General features: G+C 36.0%; 2 protein-coding genes across 3 annotated transcripts in view; one reads left to right on the top strand and one right to left on the bottom strand.

Annotated features, from left to right (window-relative positions):
* LOC120633203 (heterogeneous nuclear ribonucleoprotein K) overlaps nucleotides 1-13,450 on the bottom strand; it is a 50,281-nt gene extending 36,831 nt beyond the window's left edge. For both annotated transcript variants that reach the window (XM_039903349.1, XM_039903350.1), the window contains exon 1: nucleotides 13,296-13,450. The gene's annotated coding sequence lies outside the window, so the exon portion shown is untranslated. The remainder of the gene's footprint in view (nucleotides 1-13,295) is intronic.
* Nucleotides 13,451-13,985: 535 nt separating this feature from the next.
* Nucleotides 13,986-21,057, top strand: LOC120633245 (store-operated calcium entry regulator STIMATE-like). The gene is made up of 6 exons (XM_039903407.1): nucleotides 13,986-14,256; nucleotides 15,063-15,207; nucleotides 15,663-15,784; nucleotides 18,045-18,244; nucleotides 19,858-19,932; nucleotides 20,776-21,057. The coding sequence occupies exons 1-6, from the start codon at nucleotides 14,127-14,129 to the stop codon at nucleotides 20,863-20,865; spliced, it is 762 nt and encodes a 253-aa protein (XP_039759341.1). The 5' UTR covers nucleotides 13,986-14,126; the 3' UTR covers nucleotides 20,866-21,057.
* Nucleotides 21,058-22,703: the final 1,646 nt, after the last annotated feature.

Here is a 22,703-nt window from a genome sequence, read left to right as displayed (position 1 = left end):
TGATATTATGTTTTTAGAATGTTTGTTACAAGTTAAGTTAAGCCGTGTGGCGAAGGCATATCAGAATATAATTTTTATTAGTGTTTTTATGAACCTTTGAAAAAGTAGATCGAAACTGCAACGTTTCCTACTAGATGACGCGACAGTCGCTGTAAGACTGATGTGAAAGGGATATACTAATTTCGGCAACGACGGTAGAAGAGCCGTAGCTTAATTGGTGAAAGCGCTAAGGCCGCGATTGCCCGAGAGTCGCAGGTTCAAATCCTGTCGGTTCCGAAATTTTTTATATACATTTTAAATTTATAAAATATCAGAATATAGTTGTCACCTCTTCCCGCAGGTGTCTAAGGAAATATAGCAGAGAACGTTCAGCACAACGTCCTCTGTGCTACTATTACCATCTACAGTGATTACCAACCTCTCTGCCAAGCGTAGTGATATTATGACCTCCCATTGGGTCTGGGGTCAGGCCTTTAGTCCAGCAGTACTGTTATATTTATGATGTCTGTTACAGAGCTGTTAAGGGGAGGCTTTACTGCAAAGTAGAACTGAACCACAGCCCCGCTATTACTTGCTCTGGCAGCGGTTATGGTGACGGCAGAGCAAGGAGTATTAAGAATTTCCGGCAAAGGCTGTTGTAATTAGAACTCTCAACAAGAGACTCTTTGTGTCCAACAGTGGACGTTTGACATGATGATGATGGCTGTTAATGATAGCCAAAATAACAGCTTAGTTGAAATTTCGAATGAAAACGGCTTCAATTACTCTGTTCACATTCTCTACCCACTTCGTGGACGCCCCAAGAACATGAGTGTTCATCGGTACCTAAGCAATTGGCATTCCAATCTCAAAAGGTATAAATACTTTTCTTTAGACTGACGCTTGATTGATGCTGTCTAAGATCTCCCAACCTGGGCGCCGTAGTAAGTATGCCAGGTAAACCGCGGGGCGCTACTTCTGTACTCCAAAAAAATCAAGAAAAATATTTTGTTAATAGTCTATGTGCAGCGATGTTACGGCTTTGAAAAATTGTAATAATCACTAAGCTCAGCCATTCCTTTATTGGGGTCATATTTTTTTTTTATTCTACGTTTTTATTATTTATATTAATTTCATGATGACGATGGGTTATTTATTGCGCCTATGTGCCTATCTATTATAACAGCTAGCTAGGTTAGTCCATGACAAATGGCTTAAGTTGTAAGTGCGCTGCTGGCTTAACCAGGTTGGGAACCCTTGGTGTAGAACTGGCTGGGTGGCTTTATTTGTCTCGACTACCATTACAATATGTTACAGTAATTATTAATAATTAATTAAGTATTTGATAACTATAAATTCACACAAATCACGCTTATTAATTCTACGGCTTATATTTATTGTAAATATTATTTTTAGTTTGTAATTATTATTTCCCTTAGAAAATATATAATACAAATAAAAAGAAAAAAATAGTTAATAATTAGTTTTCAAGAAACAATTAAAATTATATTTGATTAATCATGTTCATAACATTGAGTTGGTGGGTATTTTGATATAAATACGACTGAAATATCTCTATATACATTTCAGTCCTGTATGGACTCTAACGATGCAAAACCAAATCTCAGTCGTTATCTATATAGTATAAATGTTATGTTAGATATGACGATTATAAGATCAATCAATAAACCGAACCAAATAATAACGATCAAACACATTAAACGCGCATGCCATGTTTGACCCACCACATTAGTACCCGCAGTGACCAATATGAATAGTACATAACTGCCTATTTGTCAATAGCTATTAGCGGCCGATAAGGCCTTGCTGAAGACAATCGTTACCACGGCAACTGGATGACAACAAAGTGCACTAAATCTTTTACAAGACATGAAATAATATGACGTAACCACACATTTTATATTATGAAAAATAGCGATTGCCTGCGAATATTTTTTGCTTGTTTTTTTATAGTATTAATTGAACGGACTAAGCAGATGGCCCACCTGATGTTAAATGGAACATGATCGCCTATAAACAGAGCAACACTTCGCAGGGCTCGCCGGGAACAGGTCCAGCAACGTGCTACGCTGCGTCCATAAACCTGAGGCGTAGGCCCCATGTGACTGTAATTACACCGACAAACCACACCCATCAGGCTGCAACAATGCTGTTTTGCAGCAGAAATAAACACGGCGGTAGTACTTCCCAGGACGAGCTCTGTCACTAAAGTTTTACTCTTTTATAAATCCTGCAGAAGCAGATAGTTTTCCGGGGATTATGTCAGTGTCCGAGAAGTAAGCTAGTCCTTTATGCAAAATTACCAAAACCGCTTTACCTGTAAAGGCGTGCATAGGTGGAAAAGGCTTTTATTTAAATCTTGGATGTTTTTGCGAGTTACAACGTATATATATATATATATATATATATATATAGCGTAACATCCATCTCCAGTATGCAAGTTGATGCCAAATTTCATCTAATATTAAAATATTGGATTAATTACTATCTAAGGTTGAAGAAATGGTTGACACGATTATTGCTATGAAATGTATGTACCCAGCAGAGGTACATTAAGGCTTAAGATGATGATATTTAAAACAGTTTTGTTTTTTTTTATTTGCCGCCAATATTATGTCGGACATTTAAGTACCTCTGGCTGCATTAGAAAAAAAACGACCCTGACTAATATGTATATTATTCAGTGGTGCATAAGGTATGTGAGACAACGGCAGATGCCTCGATAATGCAGTATGTCATATCAAAACGTGGGAATATCACGGCTGTGGGAACAATTATGCAGTGCTGACCTAAAAGACACTTCTTTCCAGACTTAGTACTCTGTAATTTGAAGAAGATAAGGTGGGGGCAATACGTTCTATGCGGCCTGTAATTTGTTCCTCGCCAGCTGCTGAAATATTCAGCAACTTATGAGAACGCGCGCCACCCGGGCAGACAAGTGGCACTGTCCACACGCGATATCTAGAATGAGAAATCGACAGTTGTCTAATTACGAAATTACGGGTAGTTAAAGAATATGGCGACGTTACCAGTTGTTTTTTTTCCAAGGTTTGTTTTGATATTGAGACTTTTTTACATCAAAATTTTCATGAACTTCGAAACATTCTCTTCAATTATGGGCCTAATGAAGAAGCCAAGAGTCAATAAACAAAGTATCTCTAGATTTTATAAATAAGAACTTACAAATATCACTTTAATTGAATGCCACACATCTCCCAAATGAACTGTTCCTACGCCATGCTATAAGAACAAAAACAAACGCGGACGAAGTCGCGGGCAACAGAAATTCTAGCTATGAAGACCTACAATGGACGACTATATATTGATAAATAATATGAAGAAATACGCTTCATATAAATAATAATTCGTATACCTCAGAGGTGTATGAATTATTTTGTTTTAATACCATCCCCCAAACGAGTTATCTAACTGGTTACGAGTTATCTAATTATTAGAGAGGTATCACGAAATATCCGGAAGTATAAAGCCTGCAAACTTAAAATTTAAAAGTTACCTTCTAGGATGTCGGTTTTAAGAAACTTCAAAAACATAGGACTCTCATACATACTTCGAACCACGATTTCACCCCTAAGGTGGGTAATTTCTCAAGACCCTTTCTTTAAAAGAAGTGTAGTGATTGATTGATTTTAGTAGATATCCTTATCTACAGATAACGTAAGAGGGTAAAATAGGGGTTGGAAGTTTGTATGAAAATTTTTACCAAAATTTGCATTAATTATATTATATTCGTAAATTTTATGAATAAATGGGCTAATAAGTCAGGGATGCACGCACAAAAGACAAGAAATTTTAAATGAGTAAATCAGCCCAATAGATGAAGGAACAGGGAGTAATGACTTAAGTGTTAAAATTAGGACAGGAGATTACGGGATGAAGGACTCTTTGATACTGCGCTTAGGTATAACAATAAACCGCAATATAATTATGTAACTATAAACGCCAAGGTGTGGCGTGGCTTACTGTCTGTTTGTAGCCACCGTATAAACTATTGAACTATCTTCGAAATTTGTGGGTAGCTTCTTTCTGGAGAAGGGCATAGGCACCAACGATGGTATTTTTATTCTCACGTGAAATCTGGAAAGTCTTATGGTGACTTGATAACGTATATATCATGGAACTGATTTTGAGGTTTTGGTGGATAGGCGTAGGCGGTCTCGGGTTTTCTGGAAAATCAAAACTTCAACGCGGACACCACCGCACTTTTTCTCGCGGGTATCGTATGAGACGACTAATATAAAAGAAAACGAGCAGCAGCTTACTCTGTGCTAATACCATCTACCGCGATCAGCAACCCGTCTGCGCAGCGTATTGATTATGAGCAAACCCTCCTGCTTAGTCCTCGAATTTTGTCCAGCAGTGTACTTTTATAGGCTATTTATTGATGATGGTGGATAACTCCAAGAATATCTATTTAGTTATTTTACGTAACTTTACAAGTAAAAATGACAAAAATGGAACTTATTGCTTCAAGTAGTCTCTCATGATAAACGTGAATCATATTCGCCAAATATTCGGCATTTTCGAGGTAAACTTATGGTCAATTAGGTTCAAGTAAGTACGTTCGCTTTTCACATAACCGAACGCTATGTGAAAAGCGTGGTATGACGATGGAATGTTGACTTGATACGGAACGTGGCATGTCAATGACCGTGACCATGAAATATTTGTTTAACATTCATTTTTCCAATATTTTCCCAAACGGTGGTATTACCCTTCGAGGCGCGATTGCCACTTGACACAAAGCAATCGCGCTTATTTCACGCTCGAAGACGTCCGCCCGCGCCCGTCGCCTCCGTTCTAGGATAGGATAATGCCCAACGAGCCGTGAAAGCATTACGGCCTTACTTACAAGACGTTCCGGCTAATCTTTAATACATTTACATAACTCATCTTTTGAAACGCGCTGCGGCTAACATTTTCGCTAAATAAAAAGAATTTTGGGTATGCAAGCTTCAATGATGATAAGCAATGGTTAGGTATTTTTTCATAGTAAACCAAGAAGTTCAATGGTAAGTGAAAACCTATAAACAGAGCCAACACCACGTCCAGCGCGTGCAAGGAAAACGTCCTGCAACGTGCCGCCCTGTGTCCATCAAAACGAGGCTTGGGTGTAAAGCCTCATGTGCCCGTTATTACACCGTCAACCCCGCCTTTTAGACCGGAACACAACATAAAAACACGGGCTTGCCCCCGGTTAAATATGTGATAAGAAAAACTGCACCACATCGTAACTTTTTTCATCAAAAACATCGGTGTTAAAAGTCTATTTTCAGAGATTTTATGTTAACCGTCAACAGACTAAAATAAACCAGATAAAGGAATCGATTGTATCACGGACGAAATAGCAAAATTCAAAAAATTCAAAATTTATTTATTTCAAGTAGGCCTAATAATATAAGCCCTTTTGAAACGTCAAGTCTGTCTGTGTGTAGTGACTCTACCACCGGTTCGGAAGGCAGATTCTACCGAGAAGCCGGCAAGAAACTCAGCAGATGCTTCCAAGCAACCTTGTCATTAAGAAATTCATCAATTGTATAATAACCTCGCTGTAATAAATGTGTTTTTACACATTCTTTAAACTTATGCATTGGTAGGTCCTAAGGAATCATGTTATAAAAGCGTATACTAAATCCCACAAATGACTTCTGCACCTTTATAAAACGATATGCAGATGTCACTAATTTATGACCATTTCTTGTAACATAATATATTTAGCTTATATGACAGTACAGCAGGAAGACTCTGACAATATCGTATTTAGAATCGTATTTTTACTAATATTTCTGTTGAACTGTTTTTATTAATAAATTTTGCAGAAGTCCAATTATCATACATTATTTACATGTACAGAATAGAAATATCAGTATTACATCATCACCATGAAATAATAGTGCGCAATTGAATAGTACAGAGTACCGACCAAGGTAATCAAAAAGTATAATTAGGGCAGTCGAGGAAAATCGCTCCCACACGGCCTTTCAAAACACAGTTATCTATTCCGTTTCCTCTTGGGTCGGCGCCGCGTAAATATTTGATGCTCATATCGATCATAACCTCCTTCGTCGCTCGCCTCATCGCTAAGTAAGGGAGCTACTTTATAACATAGGTTGCTACATATTTTCAATAGTTTAACTGAGTGGTACTGTTGCTAACTGTTGTAGTGGTAGAATCACTACAAACAGACAAACTTGACGTTTCAAAATTGCTTATATTAGGCCTACTTGAAATAAATGAATTTTGAATATTTTGAATTTTTAACTAAATTAACTTAGTATTATGGTAAGGAGCCGTGTTATTTACGATAGACAATATTAACGATCTAACTCTACAATAAACTCTAGGTCTCATGCAGAGAGCGTAGTCGAGATAGAAGAGAGGAAGTTAAAGTTATCACCCATTTTACCTACACCAGGACGTCTAGTATGGGTAGAGGACAAAAATGCTGTCTCCCGATTATGCCCAAACAAGGGATGAAATGTGCTTACCCGCCAAAGCGCGGTAGCAGGGGTAACGAGAAATTAACCCCTGCAGGGCTAGCACGGGCAGGAAACAAAAATTATATCACCCAATTATATCCCCAGACAAGGGATATAATTAACGTGTCCACCTGCTGAAGTACGGGAATATGGAATAAGAGAAGTTTACCCCCGTTTATAATTACACATATATTATTTGGATATTTTTCCCACTTGTGTGCTAATGCTCTGAGAGTTGATAAAGCTGTGGGAGAAGATACATTTATATCCTTTCCCCGGGGACATAATTGTCTCCTGCCCATGCTAGTCGTGCTGAGAGAAATTTACACCTGTGTTTGTCTTTATAAGTATATTATTTGGATATAATTTACGCCCGTGCTCCGACAGTGAATAAAGCTGTGGAAGGGTTATACATTAAACATTTTGGTCTTTCCCCATGGGCAAAATATCTCCTGCCCAAGTTAGCCGTGCAAAGGTTCCCAAATTTAATTAGCAATAGCCAATTAGAGTCTACTACTGGACTAACGGCCTTTCAATAACGGGAGGGTTTGCCAATAATCAGCACGCTAGGTGCTCGCCGTAGGTGGTATTAGTAGCACCGACGACGCTGATGCCCGTTCTCCATTATATTACCTTGTCGCCCACGCTATGCTACAACCAGGCTAATATTCGTTAAGCTGTGAAACATTGTGAACAATGTCCAATGACCATGTTAAGCGAAGCTATAGAAATGAATTCCATCTTTAGTATAGCGAGTCTCAAACAGGCGGTAGTGTCAAAAATGATGATGAAGTCTACCAAGCTCTTAATAAACCACTGGGTTTAACCTCAAATCCTATTTATTATCAGTCTAATTATATCCAATTTCAATTTATTTATTTAGTACAATCCATTTTAGTTACATTTATAAATACAAGATTGAAAATAAATTCCAATATAGAACGTAGGAAAACAGTTTAGGCGCAGCCATTTTTAAAATTAAATAATTACATGAATTTCTAAGTAGGACATAGAAAAGCAATGAAATCGATTTTATATGGGATGCTCTATAAAATATAGAGCATATTCATATTTGATATAGAGTCTAAAATAATATAAAATCAGTTGCTGCAAAAAAGCATAACCTCAATCAGGTAATTTTTTTAAATATTTTATTTAACTTAATTCGATTTTTAGTGTTCCTAATAAAATCTGGCAGATGCTTAAATATTTTTACTGACATTGCGTATGGACTTTGCTTGTGGAGTGCAATTTGGTCCTATTCCTGGGTACAGTTCTGCTTTCTCATTTGAGAGGCATGGTTAGTGATCATGACCGGGCCAGATGAGAAGGGCCAATATTGCTTTGCCAGCTTATGAAGAAAGCGTTTGCGTGGTCGCAACTCTTTCAAGCCACGTTGAGGGAATCGCATAATTATTATTTACGTCAGGAAAGTTATAGGACAAAAGGGTAAGGGCAAATTACAAAGAGAGAAGAAATTTTATGCAGACTTATAGAATGGAATAGGACCAAGAAAAGGAAGTTTAATTGACGTTCCAAAACAGTCAATTTAAACTTCCAGACGGACGTAACCATTATTAAAGATTCTAGATGTCTATCGTAAATTAAGTTTCGAGCATCCGAAAGTGCATCCTATAAATACCCTGACCTTTCTAGCTCATAAAATATGGTTAACCTGCAACTACCAAATAATTAAGGGCCTTCCAGGGCAGAAGGCTTATTAAATATTAAACCTTAGCGTGTCGAACATACAAGGCAAAAAGAATATCGAATGGCGCATTCAATTGTACAGCAAGCTTCATAACTTATGAAGAGCCACCACGGTGGTTAGATGGTAAAAATAACTGTAAATTGTAAGAAACGCATTTGACGTTTCGTGAGGGTAATTGGAAAGGCTCGTGGGCGTTCCGCACGCTAACGTCGCAGTCGGTTGAAAGGCATCTTATATGTATTTGCTTCTCTAGTAATTTTCCCATCGGTCCTTGTATATTTAAGCGGCAACGTCCATACCGCTCTCATGCATATGTCATGAGCCGTTGCCGCGCAACCGTTTGTTGACGGTTAAGCCGCGGGAAAGCGACCATTCTGCCCGCCACCACCAATAATTATCGTTCTACATTCGATACAGTCGATCGACACCCACCGCCACCCGCCACCTACGTGAGGGATGAGTCGACAATTAGATTGACGTTTTTCTACAATAGTCCATACGTAATGGCCTCATGCGGTGTCTATTGCATGTGCCTATACCTAATGGCAGTTAGGGTTAAAGCAGTATGTAATGCACGCACGCAAAGCAATAAATATCACTCTGTTCCGATGGGCGTAATTTAAAGGTATATGGAAATAATCATTAAATTGCACCTACTACCTATTCATAAGTATATAACTTTTAGCGAAATGTAATATAAAAACGATATTATTTTATCGGAAAATTGCTCGCTGCTTTTAAAAGCTTTCTTAGACGCTTCATCAGATAGATTGCTCCAAAGATTTCACAGATGTTTGACTTCGTGATTGATTAAGGAGGCCGGTGATTTAAGGCTGAACGCATATTGGTTATCGCTTGAGAAGAATTTCTCAGCTTTCGGCTTTATTATTTATGAATACCGGTCTTACAACCGTTTGACTGCTTGTAGTCTCAATCGATGAATGCTGACAGTGGGAATAGCTCGGAAGCGTATTAGAAGGACACTTTATCATTCAGATCGCGTTATAGATTTTACCAATATGACTTTCCTTACTGATTGATTACCAAAGAGGTTGGTTTTTTCGGTTATGACTGCTGCAACTTCTGACGTAGCTTTTCAGCTTCGCGACTCGTCAAGCTAAGGACTTAGCTTGTCAATTCGCGAAGCTGAAAATAATATTAAACCTAAAGCACTACACCGCGCCGCATGGTTTTCTCGTTTATCACGATTATTTTATATTATAGGCAGTGTTAGAGAACTACGTTTTAGCTCGTAAACTTATTTAATTTCTAGATAAACTCGATACAATGTATAAACAAATTGAATATTTACTGGGTTTCTCATCTGATTTGACTGGTGTCGGTGTCGTGGATAGTAAAGTGGGCCACCCACTGTCTTTTCGGTAGGTTTTTTTTATATAACGAGCAATCAGTTATTTGTTAAGCAAAAAACCGTCGCCCATAACCATCTGCAGAACCCGAGTAGCCACCAATGAGTCGTCAGCCTTTTAGGATTTTTTTCTACACTCCACTGGAAAAACTCGAAATCGTAATTTTGAGGGAACACTGCAGATGGGACATTGTTCTTTATTAATTTACATGTTCGTGTCGGAAATTATCTGATATAACGAAAGGTAAAAGAATACCAGGTAGGATACAGATAGCGGGTTTTTTAGGAATTAAATTCCTATTTTTTTGTGCACAGGCTTCTGTTGCCACTCCCACCTTAGCGGCAGATGCACCCCCAAGAGTTTAAGCGTACCAGTACGATTGTTTTGACAGCAAATTGCAACGATACCGAATTCTCTAAGCTATAAAAGACAATATTATGTTTAATCTTTGAAAATGATATAAAGACTTGAATCGAATTGCTACGTGTTATGAAAAATGGATTTCGCCTCGTAACGGGAGACAATATAATATACAAGTATTTGTAAATGCAACTTATATCATATATCTTAGGGTGTGGTCTCCCAAACAGGTGTACAGATAAAATATTTCGTTGTACATCGTGAAATTTAGCATTATTTAGGTAACAGCAATTTTTTCTTTTGCATAATATGTTTTATTATGTATGTATGCTAGTATATCATCTTATTATATATTTTATAAATACATATATGTACATTGCTAGTTTTACTTTATTTTTTAAATCAATACTATTGCGTTTTCTTTGCTTCAAAATATGCTCTAATCAGACTTCATCAGATAGATTTAATGTTGCGCCCAAATCAGACGTGCTGAGGTTGTTGACTCCGCCCGTACGTTCAATGTCATTAGCGTCAGGCCTTCAAACGTGGGTAATTTCCGAGTGGATAAGTAAACAGTTTAAAATTAAAAAAATTAACAATAATAAATACACTACGACAATACACACATCGTCATCTAGCCCCAAAGTAAGCGTAGCTTGTGTTATGGGTACTAAGATGCCTGATGAATATTTTTAGGAATTATATACATAAATACTTAGAAAATATATATAAACACCCAGACACTGAAAAACATTCATGCTCATCACGCAAATATTTTCCAGTAGTGGGAATCTAACCCACGGCCTTGGGCTCAGAAAGCAGGGTCGCTGCAAACTGCGCCAATCGGCCGTCAAAATAATAAGTAATAAATCTGGTATTTTTTTTAAACGGTGCCTATTAAGAAACATGTTTCTCAAAAAAAGTCTCCCTAGAGTTAACTAAGTGTATTGACCGCACGTATTCGATCTCGCACAAAACAGACTGCCGGGCGCCGACGTGCACTTTACACGTTCATAATGCGTTTCATAGCAGTACAATCAATTGGCGTGTACGAAACCTATTTTGAGCAAAACCCTGACATCAGCATAAAATCGAACAGGATGATATGGTGAAGCTGGCTAGGCTTACGGTATACCAGCATTTAAATATGGATTTATTTTTAGTAGATGTGGAAGCTCGCATAGGATTTCAAATGGGCAATCTGCTAAAAACAGAAGTTTACTGAAAACTGTCTTTAAAATTATTGTCTGGAAGTGAAATATTGCTGGCACACCACCAACATTACTAACCTTTTCTATGGTTAGTTCCTAATTTCACACACTTAATGATAAACACTTAACTTTAAAATAAATTAGGCTACGATAGCTAGATCAGCGTATCTATACAAACAGTGAAAAAATCAATAGGTATTTACATACAACTTTTGATGTCAACGTTTTTGAATTTTTGCTAGGCAAAAGAGTTTTTATAAGATAACATTTATGGAAAGTATTAAAGGCCAGTGTAGCACTATGACTTTGGTATACTAGAATATTAATTAATAATCTCACTTCTGAAAATAATCAGGCAACTGAAGAGTTCATGGCCGCTGAATGCACATGGAATGTTAGAGACTCAACTAAGCATAAACAGTCCATTCGTTCATTTCATCCATTATGGATTTGATTTAATTTAACACAGATAGACCAAATCTTGGACTAACAACTAGGATACATTTATTAAGGGATCTTTCTGGAAAAACTCATTTCACATAAACTCATGAACCTACCTAAATATAAAACATTGTAAAAATTGCCTAGCTACTTGTCTAATTATTTAGTTAAGTGTAGGCAGTAACATTGAATCACTGTTGTAGCTATAATAAGCAGGGATATAATTTCCTGGTATAATTAATTGATATACTATGTAGGTTGTAAGAAATGCTTAATTATAATTGTATACTTATATTGTTTACTCTAGCACATTATGTAAAAAAAATGACTTTGACAAATCAAAAACACTCTACGGTTACTGCCAAGTGCTGACGTTATGTCTGTTCATTATGTCTGTTTTACTCTGGAGTAAGTTTGCAAGATAGAATAGTAACGTTAATAGTATAATAGGTTTAACTATGTTTATACCAGTAGGCTGTTGTAATTAAGTATTTAAAACTGCAATCATAATATCTAACTGTTTAAAGCAATAGATGCTCTGTTAATATTGATAGTCATTGTTTGTTTTTAAGGGTTGCAATAAACTTGTGATTACACATGTCAATCCATCAATTAGTTTTGTTTAGTTCAGAGTTTTATGAACAGCAGAATTGGCACCACAAAATGTTGGGGCAGGAGTATTGAGCTGTCAGTCCTGATAATATCTAGAATAGTAGATCTGAGTGCAGTACTATATTAATTAAGTCTGGCAAAATGCCTACCCTTATTTATTTATTTATAGCCTTAGTATACTTACAGCTAGCCAAAGGGTATAACCAAGTCATTTTCAAACTACCTTACCTAGCTATTTGTAATGGGCTTCTTGTTTAGACCACAAACTAATTCAACCACTTCTCATCATCATCATATCAACCCATTACCGGCCCACAAGTGGCATGGCTCTCCTCCCACAATGAGAAGTGTTAAGGCTGTAGTACACCACACTGGCCCAGTGTGGATTGGTGGACTACTCAATTAAGGTTCAACCATCTGATCTCACTTTTTTACACACCCACTTTAACCCATTACATATACTTGGGTGAACAGGATCTAAAAGGTTAAGTTAACAAATCTAGTAACACATTCAGTGGATTTGAGGAGAGTCTAAGCTCAATATAGTCTGGGTCTAGCTTTGAGACAGAAGGCCTGTCTACAGCAATGGGACCGAGATTAGGTTCTTGATGATATTAAACATGAACTGTTAATAACTGTGTTTGCTGTACTCTGGTCAAAATTGTTTATTGTAGACGATCAATGTAAAACAATTCATATTGTGCATAGTCACTGTGTTATCTATGTGCATTGTTAGCACATAAATTTAATGATTATTCGAGCTTTTATTTAAACATTTTAATATCAATTTTGAATAGGACAATATAGGAGTACTGGAATGCTCGTAATAAAACTGGTATAAAATACGATGGTTTGCAGAATGTATGTGAAATTAATGTGTGTAGATAACCAAAAATAGCATCTTACAACTTACCTGACTTTAGTATAACTGCACTATTAAATGAAAAGTATACTAGTAAAGGTGTTTAAATCAATCAATTATAAACACCGTATAGTAAAAAGTACTTAGCCGGTCGCCAATATTTAATCGATAATGTGACGCAAACAACAAATTACTAATAACACAAAAAAATATGATTAAAATAGCACTTACCGGTTAAAACTTCTTCAAATTGTATAAAATGTTGTAAAATAATAGTTGACTGAATTATTTAGTGATAGTTATCTCGAAATTGCTAATAAAACGAGAATACATAAAACAATAAAAATGGCGGCAACATCAGCATGAGAAACAGAGAATAGAGTTTAAAGAGTAAAGACAGAAATATTTGTTGGTAAAAATTTTAATGCTTAGGCTACACTAGGCAAAGGTCTGACTCATCCACACAAATGAACAAGAAAGCCTCTCATTTTATCACTTTAAATTTCTTAGGTATATTTTATAAACAATACAATAAATCAGTTGTAAAAGTAAAAGCGCATGAAATTTAAAAGCCGTAAGCAATATAAAAGTGTCTGCTGGGAAAACTTATAACCAAAGTTTGTTAAACTTTCATCTAGTTTATTTTGGTTTTAAAAAATTGAGACAAGGCCGACTGACGTACTATGTAGGTACATAAATCATTTTTATATAAAGAATATGCGTCCATTGTGTTCATAGTATTATTGCCTATAGTAAAGACACTCAGCAAAACTAAGTTACAGGAGCAAAACAACTTTTATTATTGTTTAAATAATATCATCTGTGGTCCATTCAACGTCAATGTCAATATGTCAATGTCAGTGTCATTTCCACAACATTGGTGGGACTGTTGTCAACAAATAGTTTTTAAAACCTTTTTACATTTTTAATTTAATAAAGTTTTTAATTTTTAGAACGCAATTCTCTCTTTGTTTCGGATTAGTTTTGCTACCACTTGATTACTGTTTGTTAGTTGTAGTTAAAAGTAGTTATGTACGGTGAACTTAGAAAAGGATATGAAAAATGAATAATTCCTCCGATTACTCCACGATCGTCTGGTCTGAGCCTCATTGCTCTAAAGATGCACTTACGGACACTTACGGCTGGTTTATGCAGTTCCTATTGGCAGTCTTGGCATTTACTTGTTTAATTGGTAAGATTACGAAAGTATAACCTTTGGAGTCATTGCCAATGTCTTGCGTAGCATTCGTTGCCTATGCTTTGGTTTGTTTCATTTGCATTCTATACAGGTCATAAAGTATAAGTTACCTCCCTATTAGGTAAATAATATTAATACATATTGTTATAGTATTGTACAAAGATAAGTTAAGTACCTTCTAGGCAAATTAGGAAAATAAATAGAATATTATTATGATCCAACAAGCAATAATTCTTATATCCTATTATAAAACTTATAAATACTTTGCAGGAACATAATATTATTGCAAAATGTGTTCCAGAATAAAATATCTTTAAAAATTAGTAAGATATTATTTCTGTTGTTTCTAATTTCTTTATTTTATGTACTCTTTGTTTACTAGTTCCCCCTTGGTACAAATTATTAAGTTTAATTTTATAGTTAAAGAACTAGATAACAATGCAAAGTGAAACAGTAATAAAATAGTAGAAGTGTATTCTATACTTTAAAAAAAAAATAACTACAAAAAAATACAAACCCAACAGCAGTATAACTTTCGTTATTTCTTTTTTGTCAAAACTTGCAGTCATTAAAGGACTTATTTATAAACTGCATAAAATAGGATTAGCCATACAGTTTTTTTCACACTCTGAAATTTTCTGTTAGTTGTAGAATAATATAAACGCTGCATAAATATTTATGCCACATTTTAATAATAAGTGCATATACATTATGATTTCTAAAGAAGAAATCAAAAATTATACTACTACACCCAAAAGTAAGTAGTATATCTTTATATTAATTTAAGCATCTTATTACAGGTAAAAGGTTTTGTGAACCTCGCTATGCAAGAAGACCATGGCTGATCTGGTTCTATGACACTTCAAAACAAGGTCTTGGAGCCTTTATTATTCATGCAGCAAATGTCTGGCTTTCACCCTATCTCACTGGAAACCCTTGTACATGGTAAGCAACATTAAGGCAGAATCGGCTTTTCCAACAAAATCACACTATTTGCCTTAAATCTTTTTCCCTTGAGCTGCATGTAGTCAGCGTCAACCCTGCGTCAGACCAGCTGTAGACGGATGACGCACGAATGGCGTAAATCGGGGATTCCTTTTATTTTACCTTTTTAAATACCTAACACCCTACTCATTATGGTGGCAAGATTTTAAGCCCAACAGTTAAGAATCTTATCACAGTAATAATTCCATGCATTAAGTTTGTAGATTGTGCATGTAATATGTATTAATGACTGCAAACATAGAATTAAAATAATTAGAATTTTAATATTTAAGAAAAATAAATGTTAAACTAGTAAGTTTTTTTATGTTTTCGCCTAATTTAGTTTTTACTTTGTCTATTTTGTGTCATATTAATTGGAAAAAAAACATTTTAAATAAGATATTATTTGTTTTAAGGTACATAGTTAATTTTATGTTGGATTCGACACTCGGTCTTCTAATTATCTGGGCAGGCATCCGAATGGCACAGTATTGTGCTAGAGTTTATGACATACCATTAATCAACTTTGGTGAATATGGTAAGTATAATTTTTTTTTAAATCTTTTTAATTTTTTTTTATTACGTACATTTGTAAGTTTTACATATGGCCTTTTGAAAGATAGGTGACACAAAATCCTTTTACACCTTCAGGCTACTAACTATAAAATAAACTTGTTAGTGGAAAATTAAAGTTAACGTAAGTGCTTACGAACCAATTTACTTCCACATTGTCGAAAGTCTATGGCAATGGCTTCTCATCGCCGCCGACGCGCTACGCGCGACGTTTAGCAGCCGCTATTATTTATGCATATAAATAAAAAAAAATAGTGTCAGTGTTTGCCTAGAAAGTGGATTGAAGGAAGACTTGTTTATTTATCGATGGAGTTAAGAATGAATAGAAGACCGACCGCATTTGTTTAGTTAAAGTCATTGACGGCTACCAACCTTTGTAGATACTTGTTAAATCATTGGACAAAAAATTCCAACTTAGAATACCTACTACATTTCTGAAAGCTATTTCAACAGCTGAATAATTAATTAATGGTTACTTTACACTTTTGAGCGTCAAGTTATAAGTATGTATCATCCTACACTATTTTCATTTATGCTCTAAAAACCCCCCTCCTATAAGACAGGAGATATGTATAGTGGGCCGTTGAGGCGAGAAAAAAAAATTTTTTTTTTCCAAAAATATTTTTCATGTATTATATATCCCATTCTTTTACCTCATCATGGATATGAAAAGTAGTACTGTGTAGGTACTATGTTCGTTCTTACAAACATCTCAACCTTAACTTTAAAAACGTTTTTTTTTTACATTAAAACATAGCCTTTGACTGTAATAAGTGGTAAGTGATTATATCAGTCTAAGATGGTAGCGGGCTAACCTGTTAGAGAGTATGCCAATTAAATTTAACCCAAACCCTTCCCGGTTTCTACGCAACAGCGTATCCCGAAAATGAAATTAATATTGATAGTTAATTTCTCGCGCCCTTGGAAACTTACACATCTATCTTCATTGCTTTGACAGGCAAATGTCTTATCTGCTTAGATGTGTTATTACGTTCTACACGTAGCGCTACCAACGTTCGCAAAGTCGATACTAACTTTGAGGAATGAAGATTCCTCTATGATACTTTATTGATGTAATACAATAATGCAGCCTTATCAACAATTCATGTTTTGTCTTTTACGCAGCGCTAGAAAGTCAAAGTCAAAGTTAAAAATATCTTTATTCAAGTAAGCCCATAGGCGGTGCGTACAATACATGAGAAATGTTTACACGGTAGTGAGATGATGGCGATTACCGTATTCGTAAACTTAAAACTAAAGCTATGAGTGTTCCAAACGTGTCCTGGTGTAAGAAGAAGCCAGCAGCAAACTTAACCGGGTGTTTTACTGGTTAAATATACTGGGCCCCCTTTCGCGCGGGGCTCGTAGCAATTGCGACCTACGTGGTTAATCCGGCACTGCTCAGACCTATTTTGTAGATCGCCCAAACAGCCCTCTTCTGCAGCACGAAAATGGTGCTAATATCAGCAGTATTCCCCCATTAAAATTCCATATGACATAATGCTGTAAAAGTAACTAAAATAGACCAGCCTAGCAGTTTATATGTCGGTCATATGGCGTATCTTATCCGCATAGAATCAAGCCTCTTCGATAAATTATTCAAATGAACGTTCGCCAAGTCGATAACAACTATAAGGAATGAATATTCCTTTGTGATTCTTTATTGATGCGGATTTTGAAATTGAAGTAATAATGAAATTATGCGCCCTTATCAACATTGAGTATTTTTCTTAGGCAAACCACCTATGTGCTCCGCGTAGATATGCTAGTACTTTGTAGGTATGTGCAGCACCGTTCGTCAACTCGATTTTAACTATGACGATTTAAGATTCCTTTATAATGCTTTATTAGCTTACCCTTGCAATTTCGTTGCACCAAATCGGTTATTACCGGAAAACACCTAGGAATCCGGAATCCTAGATGGATTTATATACTGTATACTAAATTGCATGAAAATCGTTGGAGCCGATTCCGAGATTCCAATTATATATACATACAAGAAATGCTCGTTTAAAGATATGCTTTATAAATGCGGATTTGATAATTAAAGTATGCAACATATTTTTCTCAGGCGAACCACCAATGTGCTCAGCGTAGATATGCCAGTGCGTTCTATGCGCAGCAACGTTGGCCAAGTCGATACTATTTATGTGGAAGGAAGATTCCTATAAGATACTTTATTGATTCGGATTTGATAATCAAAGAATGCGTTATATTTTTCTCAGGCAAACCACCAATGTGTTCAGCGTGGATATGCCAGTGCGTTTTATACGCAGCATTAGCAACGTTCGCCAAGTCGATACTGGCGTTAGTTCTACGCCTGCCGCCAGTGGTCGCTGTTTTATCGACGCTTCGACTCTCGCCTGTGTCCGACCCGCGCCTTGAACTAGCCGTAGTCATGCTCATCATACCCTTCTTTATTAACGTAAGTAATATTCTTAACTCAAGAGTCAGTCCTTCCATAAGCCCAGTACAGATGTCAGGTATATACTATAACGTATCCGCATGCCGTCAGTAGTAATGGAGAAGGTCTCATGCTCATCCTTTACTTCTTTATTTATTTATTTATTTATTCATAAGACACACCAGCAATTAATTGTAACTACATTCATAAAAAAAAAAATTATGTGCTAGAATTAAAAATTCTGTTTGGTGCCATTATAATAATCAATTATAGGTGTATATAGCATTATCGTTGTTATCTCCGGTCACAATTTAAAAACTTAAATAAGTATTTAACTAAAGATTATTAAAAATAATAATATAAATATAAATTAAGCTATTATAATAGATTGATTAGTAATATTAAATTAAAATTAAAATTTCTAATTAAGATTATTTATATTTAATTTACATACAATTATTGTTTATTTATTTATCATCGCAATTATTGTTCTCTTACTTTGAGATTGACTATTTAAGAAATTAAACATCATTCGCTGCAACGGCGAAAGAAAAAATCGTCAACAATCGTCACTTGGCCAGATTTGCCAAGTTAGCTTTACGGCGTAAACCCTTCTTGTTGTGAGAAGCCGCACCTGCAATAGTTTCATAATGATGAAGTGAATTTGCGTATATATCACTTCATAAATTATATCTTACTTACTTTAAACGGTGAAGCAAGTATCGTTAGGAAACCGGCATGCCTGAGTTCTCCATAATGTTCTCAACGGCGTGGGCAGTCTTCCAATCGACACTTGGCCAGTGTAGTTAACTACGGCCCAAACCCTTCTCATTCTGAGAGGAGAGCCATGCACTGTATTGGGCCGGTCACAAGTTATTCCCTTCACTGCAATCTCACCTGATGCTATGTGATGATGCGGTCTAACCTGGTAACGGGTTAACCTGCTTGGAGTATGGCAACTGTATTGTACCAACATAAATTTAAATAATTTATAATATTAAATAACAAAATTATTTAAATTTAACATTATGTTTTTTTCTAAAATAACTGGAATTTTGACGGCCAATTGGCACAGTTTGCAGTGTGTTTATATATTATTCTAAAGTATTTATGTATATTATTCATAAAAATATTCATCAGTCATCTTAGTACCCATAACACAAGTTACGCTTACTTTGGGACTAGGTGGCGATATGTGTATTGTCGTAGTATATTTATTTATTATTTTATTATTTATTATTTTTAAAAACGGGCCACACCCCTGATCGTTATCTACGCGCCATCTTACCGGAACGCTAAATCTTTTAACGGCACGTCTTCTTATCGGTAGGTTTGGTAACTAGCCACGGCCGAATACTCCCACGAGACTAGACCAGAGAAAATTCTGAAATTGTAAACTCCCAAGCTGCCCCAGCCGGGGCTCGAACCCGGGATCCTCCACTTAACCACAGCGCTCAGCGCTGCACCACGAAAGACGTCAAAAAAAAATAAAGGAAAATAAAGATATATATAAAGTGTCTCGAACAAACACTTAGCAGCTTTTACGTATACATATTACATAGATATTAATATAGATATCAATCTATTACATATATGAGTCAATTAATTTGTAATTGATTGATTTGTCTTTACAGATTTTGATATTTTGGGTGACTGATAACTTCCTTATGTATCGACCTCGGGGCGTAAGCAGCAAACTCAAAACGAAGGTATAGTTAATTTTTTAACTTTTATAATCGAAATGCCTAAATAAGTAACGTTTCATCTAAGGAGGTTCCTAGGCATACATTAACCGTTCACCAATAGTTGACAGCCAGTTGGCGCAGTGGGCAGCGACCCTGCTTTCTGTGTCCAAGGCCGTGGGTTCGCTTCCCGCAACTGGAAAATGTTTGTTTGATGAACATGGATGTTTCTCAGTTTCTGGGTGTTTATCTGTATATAAAAGTATTTATGTGTATTATTCATAAAAAAATATTCATCAGTCATCTTAGTACCCATAACACAAGCTACGGTTACTTTGGGGCTAGATGCCGATGTGTGTATAGTCGTAGTATATTTATTTATAGTTATCCACTAAGGTTTGGTGAACCGTTCTTTCCTACAGACATCGCTTTAATCATTAGGCATTCGATTAAGGTGATACATAGGTTACGTCAAAATGATCAAACAAAGGAATCACCTCTTGTCACTGCCAATGACAGCAGCACGATTAAGCTGAGTTTGAGACTATATAGTGTGAACAGTGCATAATTCCATATTTAATTTTTATTTATATTTGGTAACTTTGACCCATCTACACTATTACATAACAGAATAATTAAAAACTAAACTAAATCAAAAAAAACTTACATTGTATATTAATATTCAATATAAGTACAAAAAGTTACAAATTAGAATTTCTGCGTCCAGGAAGCCCTACGTGGAGTTTGATTTTCACCACTTTGTTTTCACCATCACCGTTTTTTGTTGATATCACCATCTCAATGTGAAATACCGAAATGTTATTGCATTTATTTACTACTTAATGTTGTAAGAAAAATGTACGATTTCAGGTACGGTACCAGTCTATAAAGAAAGAGAAGTCAGGCTCCGAAGATGAAGAGCATTCCGCCGATGAGAGATTACTCGGCGCCAGTGTATGACACACCCAGCCCGCAAGAAGGGCATAGAATTGGCTTTGTATACAGTGTATAAGACTTCGACAAGAACATATCAAGAGAGAACCCAAAAAACTAGGTAAGCTTAGATCGCAAAATATGTCCTCAATAGATTTGATCGCGTTTATATATATAAAAAATCATAATTAAAATCGCGTATATAAGAAGCTGTGATAGCGCATTGGAGCTCGACTTCACTTTCGGGGGTCGAGTTCGAATCCCAGCACGCACCTCTAACTTTTCTATGATATGTGCATTTTAAGTATTAAAAATGTCACTTGATCCACGGTTAAGAAAAACATCGTGAGGAAACCTACATGCCTGAGAGTTCTACATAATGTTCTCAAAGGTGTGTGGAGTCCACCAATCCGCACTGGGCCAGTGTGGTGGGCCATAAATTTGGCCGGTTATGGGTTGATGTGATGATGATGATATAAATATTACGGTACGGTAACCTGTGATCTTTTTTTGTATTGAACACAAGAAAACCGTTAAAGTAAAAACCAGAGTACAAGCTGGCTAAGGAACAATCGCGTCGCGCGAAAAGCGACCCCTCTACTGACGATCAAAAAATTATGGAATTACACCAAGAATGCCACGGGTTACAGCGACGGAGTCTGCCCATACATATAATCATGTTGTGCGAAATTTCGCTCGACGTGATTTGTCCCGTGGCCAGTACGTAAAGAGTCCGAATTGCGTGGGCGGTGGCGTGCAAATCCTACGTTCTATCATTACAAGTCTTTCGATTTTTCGCACGCAGGGCGCATTAATAGTATAAACAATTGCATCGTACATACCAGTGGTTCCCAACCTTATTAAACTAGCGGCGCATTTACAAGTTAAGGATTTTTTTACAGCGCCCGCGGCTTAAACTAGCTGTTAAAATAGATAGGTACTTTTTACTTGGGCAGATAGGCGCAAAAAATAAAACATCCTCATTATGAAACTAATAAAACAATAATTGGTAGGTTGAGTTGTTTTTTTTTAACCTGGCTAAGCTTGTTATGGGCTGTTCTTAGAGCAGGGCGCATATGGAACCCTGCTAGTTTTAGTTTCAAGTTAACGAATGCAGTTATCACCAGCACCTAACATTAGTCGTAGCATGTTTGAACGCTTAATAAGTGCCTGTGAAAAGGTCTACATGAATAAAATATTTATGAATTTTGTGATCTACACACAATTTTTCAGTGCGGAACAAGCCCGTGACAACGCTGCATATAAACTATCAAAAAAATATTTTATTTTTCTTGATTTTATTCAAGCACAGATCTGTACTTTCTACGGCGGCCAGGTTGGGAAGGCCTGGTTTATACTCTTATCGCGCTCTTTTAGAGCTAGGTGTAAACTGTAAACACCGAGACTTTTTTATCGTCAAACAACAACAACCCCTTTAATCAATCCGATCTACAGTAACTCTAAGCAATATTCAAAATCATCGAAGTTTTACTTCACCAGTCATAAAAAATTCAAACATAATTGAAAGCAGCTTTTCAAATTAAGTCCCCATTCTGCTGTATGAAACGGCCGCAATTCAATAAAATACCGCCGACCCGCGACTGTAACATTTGATATTGGTTGCTTCTTATAACCAAACGATTAATTAAATTTTCTTAATATAAATATATTTTACCAATTAATATAACACATTGATCGGATTGACTGGGTTTACTGTTGTACGACGATAAAATACCTAGTCACAGTGTAAAAAATAATAATTATAAAAAAATATACCGGTGATACCGTATTACAGTGTAAAATCCCGAAAAACAGGTTAGATCGATATTCTGCGCATCATTATTACAAGAGTCTTCCGATTATTT

This window comes from Pararge aegeria, chromosome 21 (assembly GCF_905163445.1).
Source record: "Pararge aegeria chromosome 21, ilParAegt1.1, whole genome shotgun sequence".
Taxonomy (NCBI): Eukaryota; Metazoa; Arthropoda; class Insecta; order Lepidoptera; family Nymphalidae; genus Pararge; species Pararge aegeria.
This window is presented reverse-complemented; position numbering and strand designations above follow the sequence as displayed.